We start from the raw sequence: 17,616 nt of genomic DNA, 5'->3' as shown, positions 1-17,616 counted from the left end.
TACATTGTAGCCTAAAACCTGCTTTGACAATTTTTAAACACACAAAAATTATTTTTTAAATTATAATCAGTAATTAAATGTGCTTACAAATTTAAGAATTTCTCTCATCTTAAAATAAGGCCTCCAAATGGTTTGACCTTCCTTCCCTGGAGAAGGGGGGGTGTCTATGTGACCCGCTTCCATCTTGGTAGGTTTGTGACTCCTTTGACCAACACTGTGGGGGGGGGGAAGGGACACTTTAACTTTGGGGACTGGGTCATAAAAGGCGATGTGGTTCCCCCCTGGAACAGTGAGCCGCGATGTGAGAAGTTTTAACTGTTCAGGGGCCACCATGTGGTGTGGACACTGAGCCACATGAAGTGGCCATCAAAGGCATCCTGATCGCAGTCCTATCTTGAAGTCATCCAAACCCAAGCACAGACATGTATGTGAGGGAAGAAGCCTCCAGATGATTCTAGCCTCTAGCTGTTGATGCCCTACTGTCTTTGAGTGTTCCCATCTGAGGTGCAGAGTAGAGATGAGGTCAGAGGTCATAAAGCAGAGACAAGCCATCCTTGCTGTGCTGTGTCCAAATTCCTGACCCACCAGAATCCGTAAGCATAACAAAAGGACTGTTTTAAGCCACTATGCTTCGGGGTAATTTGTCACACAACAACAATAACTAAAACATGGTTGTTTCTGTTGCCCAGACCTGAGCTATGGCTTTATTTTTCTTCTTGCTGAAATGCATCCTTTCAGTGCTTTTTAAAGTGATGTTCTATGGGGCCAGATTTTCTTAGTCTTTGTAGAACTGACTAGGTCTTTACTTTGCCCTCACTCTTGAATAATGGTTGACAGTTCTTTATTCTCAACAGTTGAAAGATATTATTTCTGGAGTCCCTTCTTACTCATGATAGACTAGTTATTGTTCTGTTCTCTCATAGCTTCAAAAAATATTTTAAATCTTATCAATACGGATTTTTAAAAGTCTACCAGGGAGGATTAAACAAATTTGTCCAGACTTCTGGTGCAATGCGTCTGAGCCCAGGGCATTTGTGTGAGTTGTGGTAACTGAAGAAGCGTGGGTTTTGTGGCCAGGCAGATCTGATTTTGAAGCAGAGCTCTGGCCCCTTGCTCCCTTGCCATACTGATCTCAGGCGAGAAAATTCTCCAAGCTTCCTTTCCACCTCTTATTATCTGCCTTGCAGAGTTAACGGGAGAAGCCAACAGCGGCATGTGCCTCCTAGATGTCTGTTTCAACGAGCGTCATTATCCTGCCTTTGCTCTACGCTCTACCTCAGGCCTCACAGGTTGTTGCAAGAATTAAATGAAAACATGCCCAATATTATGTCTGGTGCATACTAGGCCCTCGATAAATGTTACCTTGTTTTTATGAGTACTATTCAACAGAAGAAAGTTAGATGAGGTGGTGGCTTAGCAGAAAGAACAGCAGCTCTAGCATGGAAAAGCTTCGGGGCGGGGCGGTGCCCAGCAGAGTCTGTGGTGCGTGCGTGGGCAAGTCCCGTGTCCTCTCTGGTCTGCTTCCCCCGAATACAGGAAAAGTAATTCCTGCCTCCTAGTGCTTGGTGGGGGCCTGGCTGACATGTGCAACATTTGGCAGGTTCTGGGTAAGAAAGCCGGGCCCGGCCCTCTAAGCCTGGAGAAGCAGCCTGGAAGGCTCGGTCGTGGCCACCTGGCGTGAGAGCCAATCTCTGACAGGGCTGCTCCTGTATGACCTCCCCAAGTGGATGAGCTGTGACGCTAAGCCAGCAGACAAGTGCACAAGCAGGTGAACGAACACTTGGACAGTCTGCAGTCCTGCCCCCTTGGCTGGCAAACACAGGGCCGCTTTTCAAACCGTTTGATGCCCCAGTCCTTCCAGGAACTACTGTTCTTCCAGATGTTCCTAACAGTGAAATCAGAGGCATTTGGTGAAAACCCAGAGTGAGACGGTAAAGGCACCTGCACTGGCTTGGGGTCCAGGTGTCCTATGAACTGAAATCACAGCAGCAAATGGAAAACACGGGGCATGTGTGTGTTTTAAAAGTAGAAACCCTATTTTCCTCAGCTCCATTAGGATTCAAAGTTCATTGCCTGCCGGTCTACCTTTGCGGTCTAATTTTGCTAGAAACTGCTGCTTACAGCAAAGAAAGAACGTCTGGCTACTTTGGTTCACAGCATAGGCTCTTTCAGCGAGAAGGAATTAGGAAGAAAAGAGTGAAAAGGAATTAAGGAGAAGAAAGGAGTCAACTACCTTTGAAAGAGGCCGTTCTGGGAAGAGGTGGTAGAGACCCGCCGGGGTCATGGTGACAATCCCCACCGTCACGTAGTGGTCAGCCCGCGCCATTCACGGCGGCAAGGATCGTGTGGGAGTTATAAGATAGATGGAGCTGGCCCCTGTGGTTGGGGGAGGGGGCCCGTGAACAGAGGGCTCTTTTTCCTAATTAGCTGTTTTTATACAGGGAACACATGACCCAAACACAACCACCAACTGTGTCTTTGACATATACAGGCAGAAAGGGGGAGCTGGGCTTTTGTCTGCCGCAAATTCTTTCAACTTGTCCGTCACCCAAGCTGCAAAACCCAACAATGAGTCGGATGAGCAGGACCGTTGCAGACAGTTTGCTAAATGGACTTGGAAACAGGTATTATTTCAACCCACTTAGGCTTGGAAAATACTGTAAAAGTGAAATTGGGTTACTATCTCCGTCTTTTCTTTCCTAAGAGATTTGTGACCATTTCTGCCATTTGTCTGAGTTTCCGGTGTGTCCCCAAATAGCGCGTGGTTCAAAAAGAAATAAACACACTTCAAGTTTTTCTTAGTGATAAATGCAACGCTTTCGTAGAACCCTAACTGTTCTACTGCCCCAACTTCCTTTGTCACATTAACTTAATATGAACCAATGAATTTCAAAGAATACTGCCAAGTGAATTACTTTCCCTGTTGAATGAAGGGTACTCAGTAATATACATAATCAGTTTAAGACCCAGCAAACTGAAGAATAAGGGACAAAGCGAAAAGGGATGCTGGCTTTGTGGATGTGTGTTATGTATGTATATCGACAGGTGCGATCCTGTTCATTCTTTGATTTTGAAGCAATGAAAAAAATCTCAAATATTTTTCAAACATTTGCCTAACTGAAAGCAGTTACGCACAAGTGATTTTCCCAGAACCAGAGGTAACATGTGCTAACACTAAGTAGGCGGAACTGGAAGTCATCAAAACGCCATGCTTGAGGGCACTGCCCAGGTAGCAGCCACCAGAGCACTTCCATCCGCGGCTCAGAGAGGACGACCCCCATCTGTAGCCATGGCGCAGGCCAGCGCAGAGAACTTCCCAGTGCGGAGATTAAAGAAATCTACAACAAAACACTTCTCCAACTGGGAAAACACAGTCTTTCATGGACAGAGCTGTTTAGAAAAAATAGTGCCGCCTTTGTTTCACTACATACTCGCTCCGTTGTATAGCACAACTGGAAAATGGTGACAAGACCATAAAAAGCTGGATGGAAAAGTGTCAAATTAAACCCAGAGTGAAACCCAGAGCTGATTGGCTTAATTGGAGATAATGAGAAATGAAACCACATCTCTGCTTGCAAAGTAAAATAGTGAGCAAGACGCAATTACCCAGAAAACGTACCAACAGCCCTTTGCCGAAATGCCTAGAAATGTGAGGCCAAAGCACTTTGAGATTTCAAATGTCTGGATGATGCCTTAAAGTTTCCCTTCACTTTGCTAATGATGACCTGGACCCAATGCATCATCCATTCTCTCCAGTGACAAGTAGAAAACCACGTCCCACAGTGCAGCATAGCAATCACCCCAAGTTGGTGTTAGGTTCCTGCCTGCAGACCATGATAAGCGCCCCTGGGCAGAGATTTCCAGGCCCGTTTACAATGGAAGCAGCAGGTATGTACTTGGGTAGGGAGGTGAGGAGGACCCAAGGGAAAAAGAACGTAAAAGTCCCCTTCTAGGGATCCGACTGGCGCACACTGTTAAAGAAGCTTTAGCTACTCTCCCCACTGCTGGAGCGTCAATCGAGCCATGTGCAAATGTTCAAACTCAGAGGCTTCTTCTGCTTCCCAGTCTTGGGAAGTGCACACAGTGGAATTCTGCAAAATAGTCCCCGGAGGCAGGATTCACTGAGGACACCCGGCAACAGGGGTGCACAAACAGTGCTATCTACTCCTCTTTAAGCTCAGATAGTACTCTCTGTGTGAGAAACTGCATTTTCCAATTTGCATGCTTTTTAGCACGCAATGCTATCTTTCTCCCCGGAAGTCCTGATGATGATGTGTCCTTCCAGAACACACACATTTCAGGGTGATGTCCTTGTGGGCCCAGGGACAGGAAGTGAGATCACGGCTGGTTCTGGAGAGGTGGACTTCACACATGAAACCCAGAGAAACAGGGTTTGGATATGAGGGGGGCTGGGGCGGCCTTACCAAAGCTGGGGGCACTATGCAAGGTCATGTCCCGGATCACCCTGGTGCCGAAACAGGACCACATCAGGAGGAACTGCTGGGCCACTTTCTTCAGGGACCCTTGTCTCTTGGCAGCCACCTACAAGAAAGTGAACGGCTTAAACAGGGGTCAACTCAACCTTTCCTTTATGACTGTCTGTCTGAAAAATGATAGGAAGGCTTATGGATCTCCAAGTTCAATGCTATGGAACAATGGCTTTTTGACTTTCTGTTTCTACCAGCAAAAATTCACTTTAGAAAATGAAAGCTGATGTCGGGACCCAGTTTACACCGCAGACGAAAGAGAGACGCTGACCTGGCTGAATCAGGGGAAGGAGACTCAGGGTCCTGCCTCCTGCAACCCCCGCCTCCGGAGGGGGCCCAGGCCTCTGCTCAGAACCCCAGGGCTCCGTGGCTGCTGAGGAATGCTCAGACAGCTCAGTGCGGGGCTCTGCATCTCCCAAGTGCCACGAAGGTGAGTGTTGGGGGGCAGTGCCAGGGCTGCTCTTCCCGCTCCAGCTTACCAACCTTCACAACACACCGGTCCACCATGGTGTCTAGCCACTCGATGTAGGACTCGATGGGAGACTGCTCCTCCAGGAGGTGGTCAAACTCCTGGTACACTGTCAAACAAAGGAGAGCCCCCACACGTCACTGCAGCTGTGTCTACACAGAGCCACAGCTTAAAAGATCAAAGGAATAAAACTGAATAAAAACAAAACTCCAGCCTCAACGGAGCACTCAGACTTCAGAAAGCATGCCCCGACTTACCTTTCCAGGCTCATCTTCGCAGCCTGTGAACACTGGAAAGCCCGGCTACCACGGATGGCTTGCATTCCCCCCAACAAACCCTGCTTTTCTCAGGCAGTTCCCTTCTCTCGGACCGTCAGGTTCCTCAGGGCCCAGCCCAGCCGAAATGGCCCTTCTTGTGACATCCTTTTTCCCCTCCCCAGGCCCCTCGCCAGCAGAACTGATCGCTCATCCTCTGTGCTTCCACGGCATTTTATTATCCGTATTCCACCTTTACTGCATCAGTGATGCTGTGTTACGGTTGTGAGGGCGGGGGTGTCTCCCATGCCAGCTCTCTGTCCGACCTCTTTCTTAGCTGAGGCCGTCCCTAGCCTCACACAGCCGTTATCCAGGACGTGCTTCCTTGCACGAACGGGCACAGACATCGCAGCTCCCTTGCTCTCTGCCTCATGGTAGGGCTTCTGAACCACAGCTACGTCGGGCAAATAGCTCTAACCAGCCTCTCGGAGCTTGGCATGTAGCAGATGCTTACTCATTGTTCACAGCGTAAAGGAGACAATCTCCACGCCCTTAGTTTCTGCACTAGTAACAGGAGGACCGTTGTACCACTGATAACCTGTCTTCAGCTGCATGTCAGGTAACTGAGTCTGGAAGGGCTGTGTGATTGGTGAAGTCAGCAGAAAACAGAAACACTGCTGTGGTTTGGAACATCTCTTCTGATTGCCGTTTCTGTGGTTTGGTTTTTTTTTTTTTTTTTTTTTTTTTTTACATGTGGAGCTCAGTAAACCAAACCATGCATTCAGACCCACATGTTTCTACAGTTTTAAATTTGCCTGGGCGGTTTCTGTCGTCCCATTCTGTGGGCCTGGCCAATGCATTCCGTTTTCCTGAGCTGAGGACTGCCACGGAGGTCAGCTGCCGGGGCCAGGAGATCCAGACAGTTTAGAATGAGAAGGGGCTGAATGAGAAGTCCGCTGAATTGGTATCTGCGTCCTCTTATGGACGAGGAAGCTATGTCCCAATGAGATTAAGTGACCCCTCAAAGGCAAAGGGTAAGTGAGGGCGGCCAGAGAGGGACTGGAGCCCATGCCTCTGACTTCCTTGATGTTCCTGTTCTCCTGATAGCACTGTCACCTCGCAGGTGGTGAGGCAAATGCTTGCGACTGACATTTACGGGGTTCTTGCTGTGTGCCAGGCACTTCCCTAATGACACGGACACTCTCACCCCACCTACAGCAACCTCGAGAATGTGATACAGCAGTTGCTCAAATGTTTGTTGAATGAACGGATGAACAACCCGAGAAGGCAGGTATGATTTCTACTTCCCATTTTACAGATGAGGAAGTGGAGGCACTCGGAGGTGAGTGACTTTCTGCAGGTCTCACAGCTAGCGAATAGGAGAGGCAGGTTTCAAACACAGCCTGACTCGACGCTCGCCTCCTAACCCTGGCACTGTACCGGCTCCACACTGTGTGCCAGGCACCCACACGGTGCGCCTGCCGCCCCATTTAATCCCTCCACATTGTCCCCGTGTCAGAGACTTGGAAGCCAGGGTCACAGTACACTGGAGCCAGGGTTTGAATCAAGGTCTGCTGGGCACCCCGACTGTCTGCTCTTACCACAGTTATTCTCATCAGTCTGCCCAAGTCCTGATGTGCACTTGTGAATTAAGGGGAGCCTTCCCAGGCAGGGCCTGATTCACAGAGGTGATGGAAACCCCCCTGAAGCAGGAACGTGTAGGTTTGACAACTAGCTGTAAGGAAAGGTCGATGCACACACACCATTGGTGCAGCACACAGCTGTGTTCAGGAACTTACTTCTCGGCTGTCTGGTGGGCGCTGCAGGATGACGCTTGTGTGCCAGGCCACCTGCCTTGAGGGCTGGTGCCCTTGCTCAATCCCCCCTGTTCCAGGCACTGCATCATATGGCATGTCCTCTTTGGAAACGTTCAACCATTCGTAAATTACTTGTTTGATTTCTGATTGGCCATTAGCTCTAAGCTCTACATGGGAAGGGCAGTATCCATATTATTCACTGCTTTTTGTCCAGCTTCTAACACAGTGCCTGGCCCAGGACAGGCATTCAGCAAGAACCAGCTAGGTGGACTGAACCTCGTCACCCCCTTCCATTAGAAGAGGAGTATGATCATGGGTCTAAAAGGTACCGTTCGATCCCGGGCCTAAGAGAACTTGAAGAGAAAACTCCCCAAAGTTCCTTCTTGGAGACGCTGCAGTAACATCCGAGGGGCTCCAGCAAAGGCTCAGAGCCTGGTCCCCAAAGCAAGTGATGGTGACTTTCCCCTGTGCATTTCCCCTTTGTTTTCCTCCACAAAAGGTGCTGAGTGGGGAAGACAGCAGGGTCTCATGCTATTGGGAGTCGTATCATTCTGGGTTTCTGCTCATCTGTTTGGTCCTGCATAGACATTACTGGCATCTGTCCATGGCTGGCCTGGGACGAGACCCTGGGGACACAACGATCAGTGTGTTAGGGGGTCTAGTGCTGTTAGGGGGCAGACACCAGTGCTTTCCATTGGCCTTGTAGCGGGCAATAGGGACAAACAGGACAGGAGGCATGATTGCAAGAACTTGGAAAGACCCTGCAGCTTCTGGGACTTGCCCATATCTCATCATTTTGTCTCCTCTGCTCTTCCCAGCGGGCAACACCAGTACGTGGTGGTGACATGCAGGTTTGAGCGCAGCCCTGTCACCTGGGGTGAGGCTGAACACTCTCTGGGACTGAGTCTGGTCCTCTGTAAAACGGGGGTGGTGGGTATCTTCCCCATGGGCTGATGTAGAGAATTAATGAGATCCCGAGTGTGGTAGGTCAGACACAGACTAGGCAGTCCGTGAGCTCAGTCATTATTTTCGGGAGAATCTCTAAAGCTCTTACCAGGGGAAAGCAGGCTGGGGGCTGCTGTGGAAGATGGGACAGTGTCCATGGAGCTCTGGGGAAGAAGCCCTAGGGAAGGTCCAAGGGGTTCAGGTTTCAGCTGTTCCAGGTGCTTTTGGAAAGGGCTCAGTGGGAAAGAGGCCCCTAACAGGAACTTCCTTTTTTATAAACGCCACATGCTTAGGCTGGCTGAAGAAGGTTCCCTCAAGAGGACATACAGAAGGCATATACAGGAAATCTGAGGGGCCTGGGGCTCTTGGGAGAACAGACCCCTCTTCTCGGGACACAGCCACTGTGCAGCTTCCTGAATAATGTACTGTCAGGATCTGGGGCCTCACCCCACTCGGAAGGTAAGAGCACCCCAGCTGTCACATCCCCCCCACCTCCAGCCATACTCAGCACCCACCTTCCTGAGAGCTGGTGGGAGGAGTGTGGACTCACCGTTCCATACTCCTCTCCTCCAGAGGCATGAGAAAGGAAGGCTGAGCACTGAGGAAGTTGCCAGTAGACCCCCATCTGGGGCGGCCGGGTGCAGGATGCCCTGGGCAGCAGGCTGTGGGGGCGTTTGAGGAACAGCAGAGGTGTGCTGACAGCGGTCATGGTCTCTGGCCTCCTCAAGTCCTCCACTACTAAGAACAACCAACCTGACCTTATCCAGAGAACACGAGGAGCGGTATTCCTCCAGTCTTGGTCCACAGGGACGTGAACATATATGCACAGAGGTAAACCACCATCCATTCCTTCTCCAACATTTACTGTGATTGAAAGGTTCACCTGCCAATAGGTGAGCTGACTGACCCTCTGCTGAAAAACAGGCAGCCCGTCTGCCTCCAGGCTGACATACACTCAGACAGACAACAAGCTTTTGTTCTCATTTTTGTATGCCACCTATGGAACTATTTCTGGCACCGAAGGGTCACATCCGGAGCCTTTTGCATAACACTGTGTGCTGCCCAACTGGACCAGGCCCCCTTTTCCCCAGCAATGTTGACACACGTCCTTTTAAATCAATTAGCCCTCCCATCTGGGCTGACCCATTTAACAGGAACAATAAGAGGGAAGGGATCCTAGGGGGAAGGACAGGGTGGGACTCTCACTTAAATATTTACCAAGATACATTTTCTTTCTTTCTTTCTTTTAAAAACAAAACCAGAAAAGACACAATCCTTGGTGGAACATCTTACACTGGATGATGAGTTTCCGGTGCTCGTCGCGGGAGTCTTCCATGGTATAGAGGGTTTGCTTGGTGATGCTGTTGAGATCCACGTTCCTCCAGTCTTCCAGCATTTGGAATGTGATGTCTGCACTGTGGATTACTGTCCGAGATGCCTATAATCCAATCCAATCAACTCATTAGCTCATGGGTTGTTAGGTTAAAACCCCTGCATGCTATTTTCTTTTTAATGAATCTGAATATGGTATTTTGCAAACTACTTTGAAATTAACTAAGGAAAACTCAATTTCAGGAAATCAGCAGATAAGCCCATAACTCAGAAGACCCATACACTCTTTTCCCTTGTGGCTCTCTTTTCTCATCTTTATAAAACATTACTCCAGGGTGGCCTAGGCTAGACCAAACCCTGCTGTTCCCAGTCCCTTTGGTCTTGACCCCTGGGGAACAATGGGATGAAGCCCAGAGATCTGTCAGCCTTCTGATGTAAGCCTGTGGGATGGGAGCTCTGTGCTTAATGATGTGTCTCTAGTGCCTGAGAAGCAACGGGCTCAGACCTGGGAATGGACCTGCTACCCGTGGGCCTATGGTAGCTTTAATCCCCCAAATTTTACAACGTGTGTTTTTCATATGAATGCATTCTGAAGCAGTTTATGGTCTGGCTTTCTATTTTTGCTTTTTGGTTTTTAGGTAACTATAGTGATGAAAACAAGTATGAATAACTGAGAGGGAAGGAAAGGAGACAACACCTTAAGACTCAGTTGCTTATTAATATGTATGTGGTGTGTGTGTGTGTGTGTGTGTGTATGTGCACGCACATGTGCATGCACGCACATGCTCCAGCACAGGCTTAACCTGTGGTTTCCTCAGCAAACCCTCATGACTGGAAAACTTAAATTTGCAAGTTGGAACAATATTTGGAACCACCGAGTTGGAACAATACTGATAAAAGTAAAGAAACATTTCCAGAATCATCTCCTTCACCTGCATATTTAAAAAAAATGTCTTTATAAAATGGAAAACAAAAGATTTCCAATACACAATGGACATTAAAAGTCTCTTAATGCTTGTGAATTTCCAGACAAAGGTAAATACTGATAACCCCTTTTACCCACAAACCGTCCAAGGACAAGTAAACTCCTGCTTAAATCACTGCAGAACTCTTTGAAGGTCAGAGGCCTAAACTATATGAATATATGAATATATGAGTTGGGTTAGTCTCTAATGATAATCAAAACAACTAAATGTAACGGTCTGGTATTCTGGACTAAAATATACTTAGTTCAAATCCTGGCCTTGCTGCTAACCAACTGACTGATTTGGGGCAGGCTAACAGATTCATCTCCGTTTCCTGATCTATAAAATGGAGATGTCCTAGTGTCTGCCTCTTAAGGAGGGCTGCCATTTGAGGACTCCTTAAGATAACGTTTGAGAGAGCATCAAATCCTAACCACTAGACCACCAGGGAACCTTCCCTGAGATAATGTTTGCAAAGGGCACAGTTTAGGGGGTAAGAACTCAATAAAGGAGCTGCTGTTATTTGGATCTGTTCTCTTTGTGGTGAGGCAGGGACACATCAGGGCCGTGGCACATGGCATCCCTGCCAGCTAGAGGTTTCTTCTCTCACCCTGCCATCACGTCACAACTGAAATGTCACACCCACGGACAGGCCTTCTCTAAGCACTCTTTCTAAATTGGACTTACATGCTCCATTACTCTCTATTTCCACTTTGTTTCCTTCATAACACTTATCACTTTTAATTGGTTTTTGTTTAAATGTTTTTGTGTTTGTTTTTCTGCTGAGGGCAAGTATCACTAAACACAGTGTCTGGCATACAGTAGGCACTCAAAAGACTTTGTGGAATGAACCGTTGAGCTAGGAATGCCAAGTTGCTTGCTTAGTGTATCCGAAAGGGCCTGGGTATTTAGAGCCTGGGTTTAAGTGTTACTTGTATGTGTTTAGGAAAGCTCGCTGGCGTATTAGTCAAGATGTTCGATGGTCTTTCATTCCCATCACCAGCCCCAGTTCCTTTGGGCGATCCAGAAATGTGTCTGAGCGCTGTCCTGTGAAGACGGAAAGGTAGCATTTATACGAATTAAAATATGCACTGTCTGTGTGGGAAGTGGAGAGAGTGCACAGGTGTGTGCAGATGGCTGTAGGTACAGATATGGATGTTTTTACCTATGTGTGCATTAAAGGGTCAAAGGCTTTCCTAAACTGTCTGAGCTGAGGAGGGAGGCACCAAAGCCATGCCTAGTTCTCTGATACATCCCAAGCCCAGCTCTTCCGAGCTGGGGAAAGAACCAGAAGGCATACACCCTTGGACATATGGCAGTGTTTTTCTATTTTGCCAATATTTGTTTTCTCTCCCAAATCCCACTAATCTGTCAGCCTCTGCCCCATCCTGAACAGTGCCCAGGTATGGCCTCTCTCCCAGGCAGCAGAAACACAGAAGCGTTTCCCTCTGGTTTTCAAACCACCCACTGTGCCATTTCCACCAGGGGCAGGGCAGGAAGAGTGAGTGCTTGTGGGTGTAGTTTTGTATTTTCGCGGTCCCGGCTGGGAGGCTTCCTTCAGGCCACTCTAAGCAGAAACCCCTTCCTTCAACCTTGACCTTGAATAACTGGCACCAACCCAGAACAAGCAGTATAAGGGAGAGGAGGCAAACCCAACACAGAGAGGGCAGGCAAGTGACAATGTGAGTGAGGTGGGCCAGCCAAGTATGAGAGGAAGTGGGGCTGACAGGGAGCACAGTGCCTGCTGGGGAGCTCAGCCCATCCACTTGATCCCTGACCTCAGAAATGTGGTGCTAGGGCTGTTTTGCTATCATCTCCCAGTTTCAACTTTTAATAAGGAAGTAAAAACAAGTTTGGAACACATGCAAACCACCCACCTGAGGGCCCATCTGCAGCCACCAGTTTGCCCCTTCTGCTTTAAGATCATTGATATTTCTTTTTAAATGTAATGTTTGTTTATTTTTGAGAGAGAGAGAGAGAGAGAGAGAGCGCGCGCGCATGAGCAGGGGAGGGGCAGAGTGAGGTCGGGGGATGGGGGCGGGCAGAGGATCCCAAGCAGGCTCCATGCTAACAGCAGAGAGCCTGGATGCGGGGCTTGAACCCATGGAATTGTGAGATCATGACCTGAACCCAGTCGGAAGTTTAACTGGCTGAGCCACCCAGGTGTCCCTGAGATCACTGATATTTTCATGAATGTTTACAGGCTGCCTTAATAGACTAAGATTCCCTTCCTTAAGGTACAAACGCAAGGTTTTATACCATCAAGTTACAACTAAGGAGTTAAGAGTGGGCTCTTTCACATTTCATTGTACACATTTTTGTTATTTTTGAATTTTTTATAGTAAGCATATGTCACTTCTGTGCTAAAAAGAACAAAAATCTGGAAAAAATAAATAAAAGTGGGCAAATACTTAACATACTGTGTACAGGCTTTGAACTCTTCTGAATGACACATACGTAACAAACAAACCATGCTCTTTATCTGTTTGCATCATTTCTCTCTGTGGCTCACAACTGGGGGGGATGCAGTGTCTGGAGACATTCCTGACTGTCACAACCAGGGTGGTACCTGGGGGTGGGTGGTGCTTTTGGCATCTGGGCACTCGCGTGCGGGTAGAGGCCAGGGATGCTACTAAATTATCTCCAGTGCACAAAACGACTCCCCACAGCAAAGAATTATCCAGTCTCAGATGTCAACGGTGGCTGAGAAATCCCGATTTACTGAAGGGAAACGCAAGCTTGGGCACCAGAGAATATGTGTGAAGGGTTAAGGGGCAACTGACATCAGAAATTATTTTGTGTATTAGTCTCAACTATTTAGTGATTGCCTAATGTTTTTATTCTTTATCAGTAGAAATTAAAGGTAACAGTAGGAGTGTATCAAGCACCTACTGTACTGTATTAAACTATTAAACAGCCATACCCTGACAGATCCTCCCAGGAGTTGTTTTCATGATTTGTCTCCCATTTGCAATGACTTCGTGGTCATTAGAACACATGACACAGGACACATACCTGGCAGAGATGATTCAGTGATGTCTGCCGTCTCAGAATTTGGGAAAACCTTCTCGACACTGCAAGAGAAAAGCATTAGCTTAAAATACTGGCATGCTGTATGGTCCCACCCTGGATTTTCCAGGGACAGAATTCAAAAAGTAGCTTATTTCCCTAAATTTGTCTCACCGCCCAACCCCATTTTATGCACCCACTGGCAAAACTCTGCATTTGATTCTTTGTTCTCCCATGCGGACAACTATTCCTTAAAATGGTGATATTTGGGGTACATATTTCAAAGTCACCAGCCTGCCACACTGGCAGGTGTGAGAAATAGTGGTGTCAATCAACCGTGAGTAAAAGCAATTATTTACTTGTCTTTCATTTCGCTAATTGCAAGCTCCATCACTTCTCCCCATAAATAATTGCTGGAATCGAGTGGAAGCTTTGAAGAGGGCCCTGTAAAAGTAGTATATCTAATAGGGAAATCTGATTGAGCCTCAGTGGTGTGTGGCACTAGGGGCCGCTTTTAGGATGAAATCCTGGGCTGCACCTTGAATGTGGCTTTGCATTCATAATCGGCCATTTTTATCAAATGATCTCCATGATATATTTGCATGTTTTGATGATCCTGTTTACTATAGTGATATAGTGTGTGTGTGTTGTATATATATATATATATATATATATATATATATATATATATTATATACATATAGAGAGAAAGAGAGAGAGAGTATATAGCTGATGGTTTGAAGTGGGGTGATCTTAAATCTGCAGATTTCAGGACAGCAGGCAAACCACGTCCCAGTCCCAGGTCTTCATTCCTGCAGAGCTGTCCTTGCACATTCTCCAAGTGCACCCGAGGTTCCCTGGGCAGAGCGGGTTCCTGCAGGCACCCACAGGTGGAGGGCCCAACAGAACTCCAGGCTGCCAACTTTCAACAGGTTTGTTTGGTCAGCACAATTAAAACGGGTGCAGGGCATTCTTCTCATTAATTTCTGAACTGGTCAAGAAACAGAAATTTCCCTGGGATTATTCTAATTTGTACTCAGAGCCAGCTTGGTTTGAAAAATAGGGCGTGGGGTGGAGGAATGGAGTGGGGGGGGGGCTCGGGGCACAGATGAACTTCTAATTTTCCAGACCGATCAATCGTTAATCCTTCTCCTTAATTACTTTTTCTTTAACTTTGTGATGTGGAATTTAGTGCTCACGAAGAGAAAAGAACTGAGGGCTGCGAAATAAAGCAGGCTTTATCAATAGGTGATGGGCACTGCAGGCGGCCTCAAAGCATGTCTCAAAGGGCTCCCTTTGCCTGCAGAGAGAGGGTAATTTGATCGCCTTCATTTTCCTTGCTGGCACTTATTCCGGGCAAGAATGGCAAGCTGTATTCAAATGGTGCCTTAAGAAACATATCTTAAAACTTTGTTTTGCTTAAAATCATATCATCTTTGTTTAATAGCACATGAGTCTTCCCACAAGTACAGAAACATTGAGAAAGCGAAATAGGACCAGTTTTCTCAGGCAAAACTAATGATACAGAATGGCTGGTGATGCTTAGCAGAAAAAAAAAAATCACAGTCCTAATCCCCGTAGGAGAAATATTAATTTGGCTTTCTCATTAGGCAGAGAATTGAATATGTGAAGCCCTGAAGCGGTTTTCTGTCCCCTCTTACCACCATTTTGGGGGCAGGGGATTCTGGGAAATCTCCAAATTTTGGGGTCAGACAGACCTGAGTTTGACTTCTGGCCCCTTCTTACCAGCTGCATGTGGTAAGAGGGGAGGTTGGGTGGCTTTGGGGAGGTTTCTTTGCCTCTCGGAGCCTCATCTGCAGGATAGGGATACTGTTCCCTACATCACAGAGGAGGCATGAGGATTAATGAGAGGAGATGGCAGTGATGAACAGAAACTTTGGTGTCCACAGACAGACCCGGGAGCAAATCCTGCCTTTGCTACTTACCGCCTCTCTAAGCCTGTTCTATTTTCCACAAAAGGAGAAAGGTGCCACCTGTAATAAACCTCCTGTGAGGATCGAGTGAGTTAATGCAGGAAAAGCGCTAGGCTTAATACTTGGTGCTTTGTAAACAGTAAATGATAGCTGTTGTTGTTATTATTTTGTTAACAACCTATGTAAAATGTTTGGCACTAAAACGTTGTTCTCCCTTCCCTCAGCTCCCAAAGTCAGTACTTACATTCAAACTTAATGTTTCGCAAATTTTCTGGAAGGTCATGGAGAGCCACTTTTAGCCACTCATCCAGCTGCTTGGCAAACTTACGGATCACCTGAGTTAAGCTAGAAAGAGAAATGATCCATTTTAAGTGCCGCGGTGTGTTGCCTAGTCCTCCCGATAGGCCCGGACAGGGTTTGGTTTCCCCTGGTGGTGTTCTGGCTGCACCAGTGTCACTGGGAGCAGTAACCTCAGGGGCAGGACGGGTGGCCCAAGCCCCACCGAGCACTGGTGGGTCTGAGCAGGGCATGCACAGTGCCCACGGTGGCCACCAGGGGACGTGGTGCCTGGACTCTGAGCAAGATGGTGCAGACAGGGGGCCATGAGCCTGGGAACAGTGTTTTGCAGACAGTCTTGCCCAAGTGTTGGCCCACCCAGCCCAGCTCTGGCTGCCCCAGCCTCTGGCCACTCTGCAGGAACTGGGAAGCAACAGCCTGTCTTTGCACTGACAAACATCCCTGACCTTGAAACCATATCTGATGTGGAGAGCCCACGGCTGTTTGGGGCAAGGGGGTGAAGGGTGAAGGGATAGCAGGTTGCAGCACGAGATGAGAATCTGGGAGACCTTGTGCACCACTTTCAGGCTCTCACTGTGAACACAATGGGCTGGGTCACGCATTGTCCATGGAGTCCTCCTCTGGCATGGCCGCCACGGGGACCTCAGAGCCCGTGTTGAGCGTCCACACCATCCTCGCCCCCCGGCAACACTGCCTACCTTGCTCTCGCGGTGTCCCATGGACTCTCCTGTCAGACCCTGATCACCAACTTCCTCCCAAGGCAGTCCCCCCAGGCTTCTCACTCTTTAACTCTGCACTTCTTCACCAACCTTCTCCAAGACCCTCCCACCCACCTGCACACCCTCCACCAGCTGTGGGCACCACTCCCACGTTGCAGGGAACACAGCGCCAAGGGAGAACTTTCCAGCATTCCACCACAACACAGATCTCCTCCCCGGCCACTCTGACAGAATTAAGGGCCAACTCCGTGTCATCCCCTCCTGCCTCCTCAGGAACCCCACATCACTAACCGCCCCTTCTCCAGGATATCCCACCTCTTCCTTTCACCACGCATGTCCCTCTTTAAAAATAAACCCTCTTGGGGCGCCTGGGTGGCGCAGTCGGTTAAGCGTCCGACTTCAGCCAGGTCACGATCTCGCGGTCCGGGAGTTCGAGCCCCGCGTCGGGCTCTGGGCTGATGGCTCAGAGCCTGGAGCCTGTTTCCGATTCTGTGTCTCCCTCTCTCTCTGCCCCTCCCCCGTTCATGCTCTGTCTCTCTCTGTCCCAAAAATAAATAAACGTTGAAAAAAAAATTAAAAAAAAAAAATAAACCCTCTTAGAAATGGAAGGAAAACTTCCAAACTCTTTCTATGAAGCCAGCATTACCTTGATCCCCAAACCAGACAGAGGCCCCACTAAAGAGAAGAACCATAGACCAATTTCCCTGATGAACATAGATGCAAAAATCCTCAACAATATATTAGCCAACCAGATCCAACAATACATTAAAAAAATTATTCACCGCGACCAAGTGGGATTTATCCCTGGGATACAGGGCTGGTTCAATATCTGCAAAACAATCAATGTGATTCATCACATCAATAAAAGAAAAGACAAGAACCACACGATCCTCTCAGTAGATGCAGAGAAAGCATCTGACAAAATACAGCATCCTTTCTTGATAAAAACCCTCAAGAAAGTAGGGATAGAAGGATCATACCTCGAGATCACAAAAGCCATATGTGAAACACCCAACACTAATTTCATCCTCAATGGGGAAAAACTGAGAGCTTTCCCCCTAAGGTCAGGAAAAAGACTGGGATGTCCGCTCTCGCCACTGTTATTCAACATAGTATTGGAAGTCTTAGCCCCTGCAATCAGACAACACAAAGAAATGAAAGGCATCCAAATCAGCCAGGAGGAGGTCAAACTTCCACTCTTTACAGATGACATGATACTCTATATGGAAAACCCAAAAGATTCCACCAAAAAACTGCTAGAACTGATTCATGAATTCAGCAAAGTTGCAGGATATAAAATCAATGCACAGAAATCTGTTGCATTCCTATACACCAATAATGAAGCAACAGAAAGAGAAATCAAGGAATTGATCACATTTACAATTGCA

The 17,616-nt window shown here is 47.8% G+C and overlaps 1 protein-coding gene across 1 annotated transcript in view; it reads right to left on the bottom strand.

Moving 5' to 3' along the window:
- The window catches only part of RFX4 (regulatory factor X4), a 109,099-nt gene that overhangs the window by 32,624 nt on the left and 58,859 nt on the right, over positions 1-17,616 (bottom strand). The window contains exons 7-11 of the mRNA XM_047066406.1: positions 15,457-15,557; positions 13,285-13,343; positions 9,266-9,410; positions 4,971-5,065; positions 4,425-4,542 (exon numbers count right to left, since the gene is read on the bottom strand). Coding sequence (XP_046922362.1) covers positions 4,425-4,542; positions 4,971-5,065; positions 9,266-9,410; positions 13,285-13,343; positions 15,457-15,557 — 518 coding nt within the window. The remainder of the gene's footprint in view (positions 1-4,424; positions 4,543-4,970; positions 5,066-9,265; positions 9,411-13,284; positions 13,344-15,456; positions 15,558-17,616) is intronic.

This window comes from Lynx rufus, unplaced genomic scaffold, assembly GCF_022079265.1.
Source record: "Lynx rufus isolate CCGP_SWC_20201006 ecotype Redwood Valley unplaced genomic scaffold, mLynRuf1.p SCAF_7, whole genome shotgun sequence".
Taxonomy (NCBI): Eukaryota; Metazoa; Chordata; class Mammalia; order Carnivora; family Felidae; genus Lynx; species Lynx rufus.
Note: the sequence above shows the minus strand (reverse complement) of the source record. Positions and strands in the feature narration are given on the sequence as shown.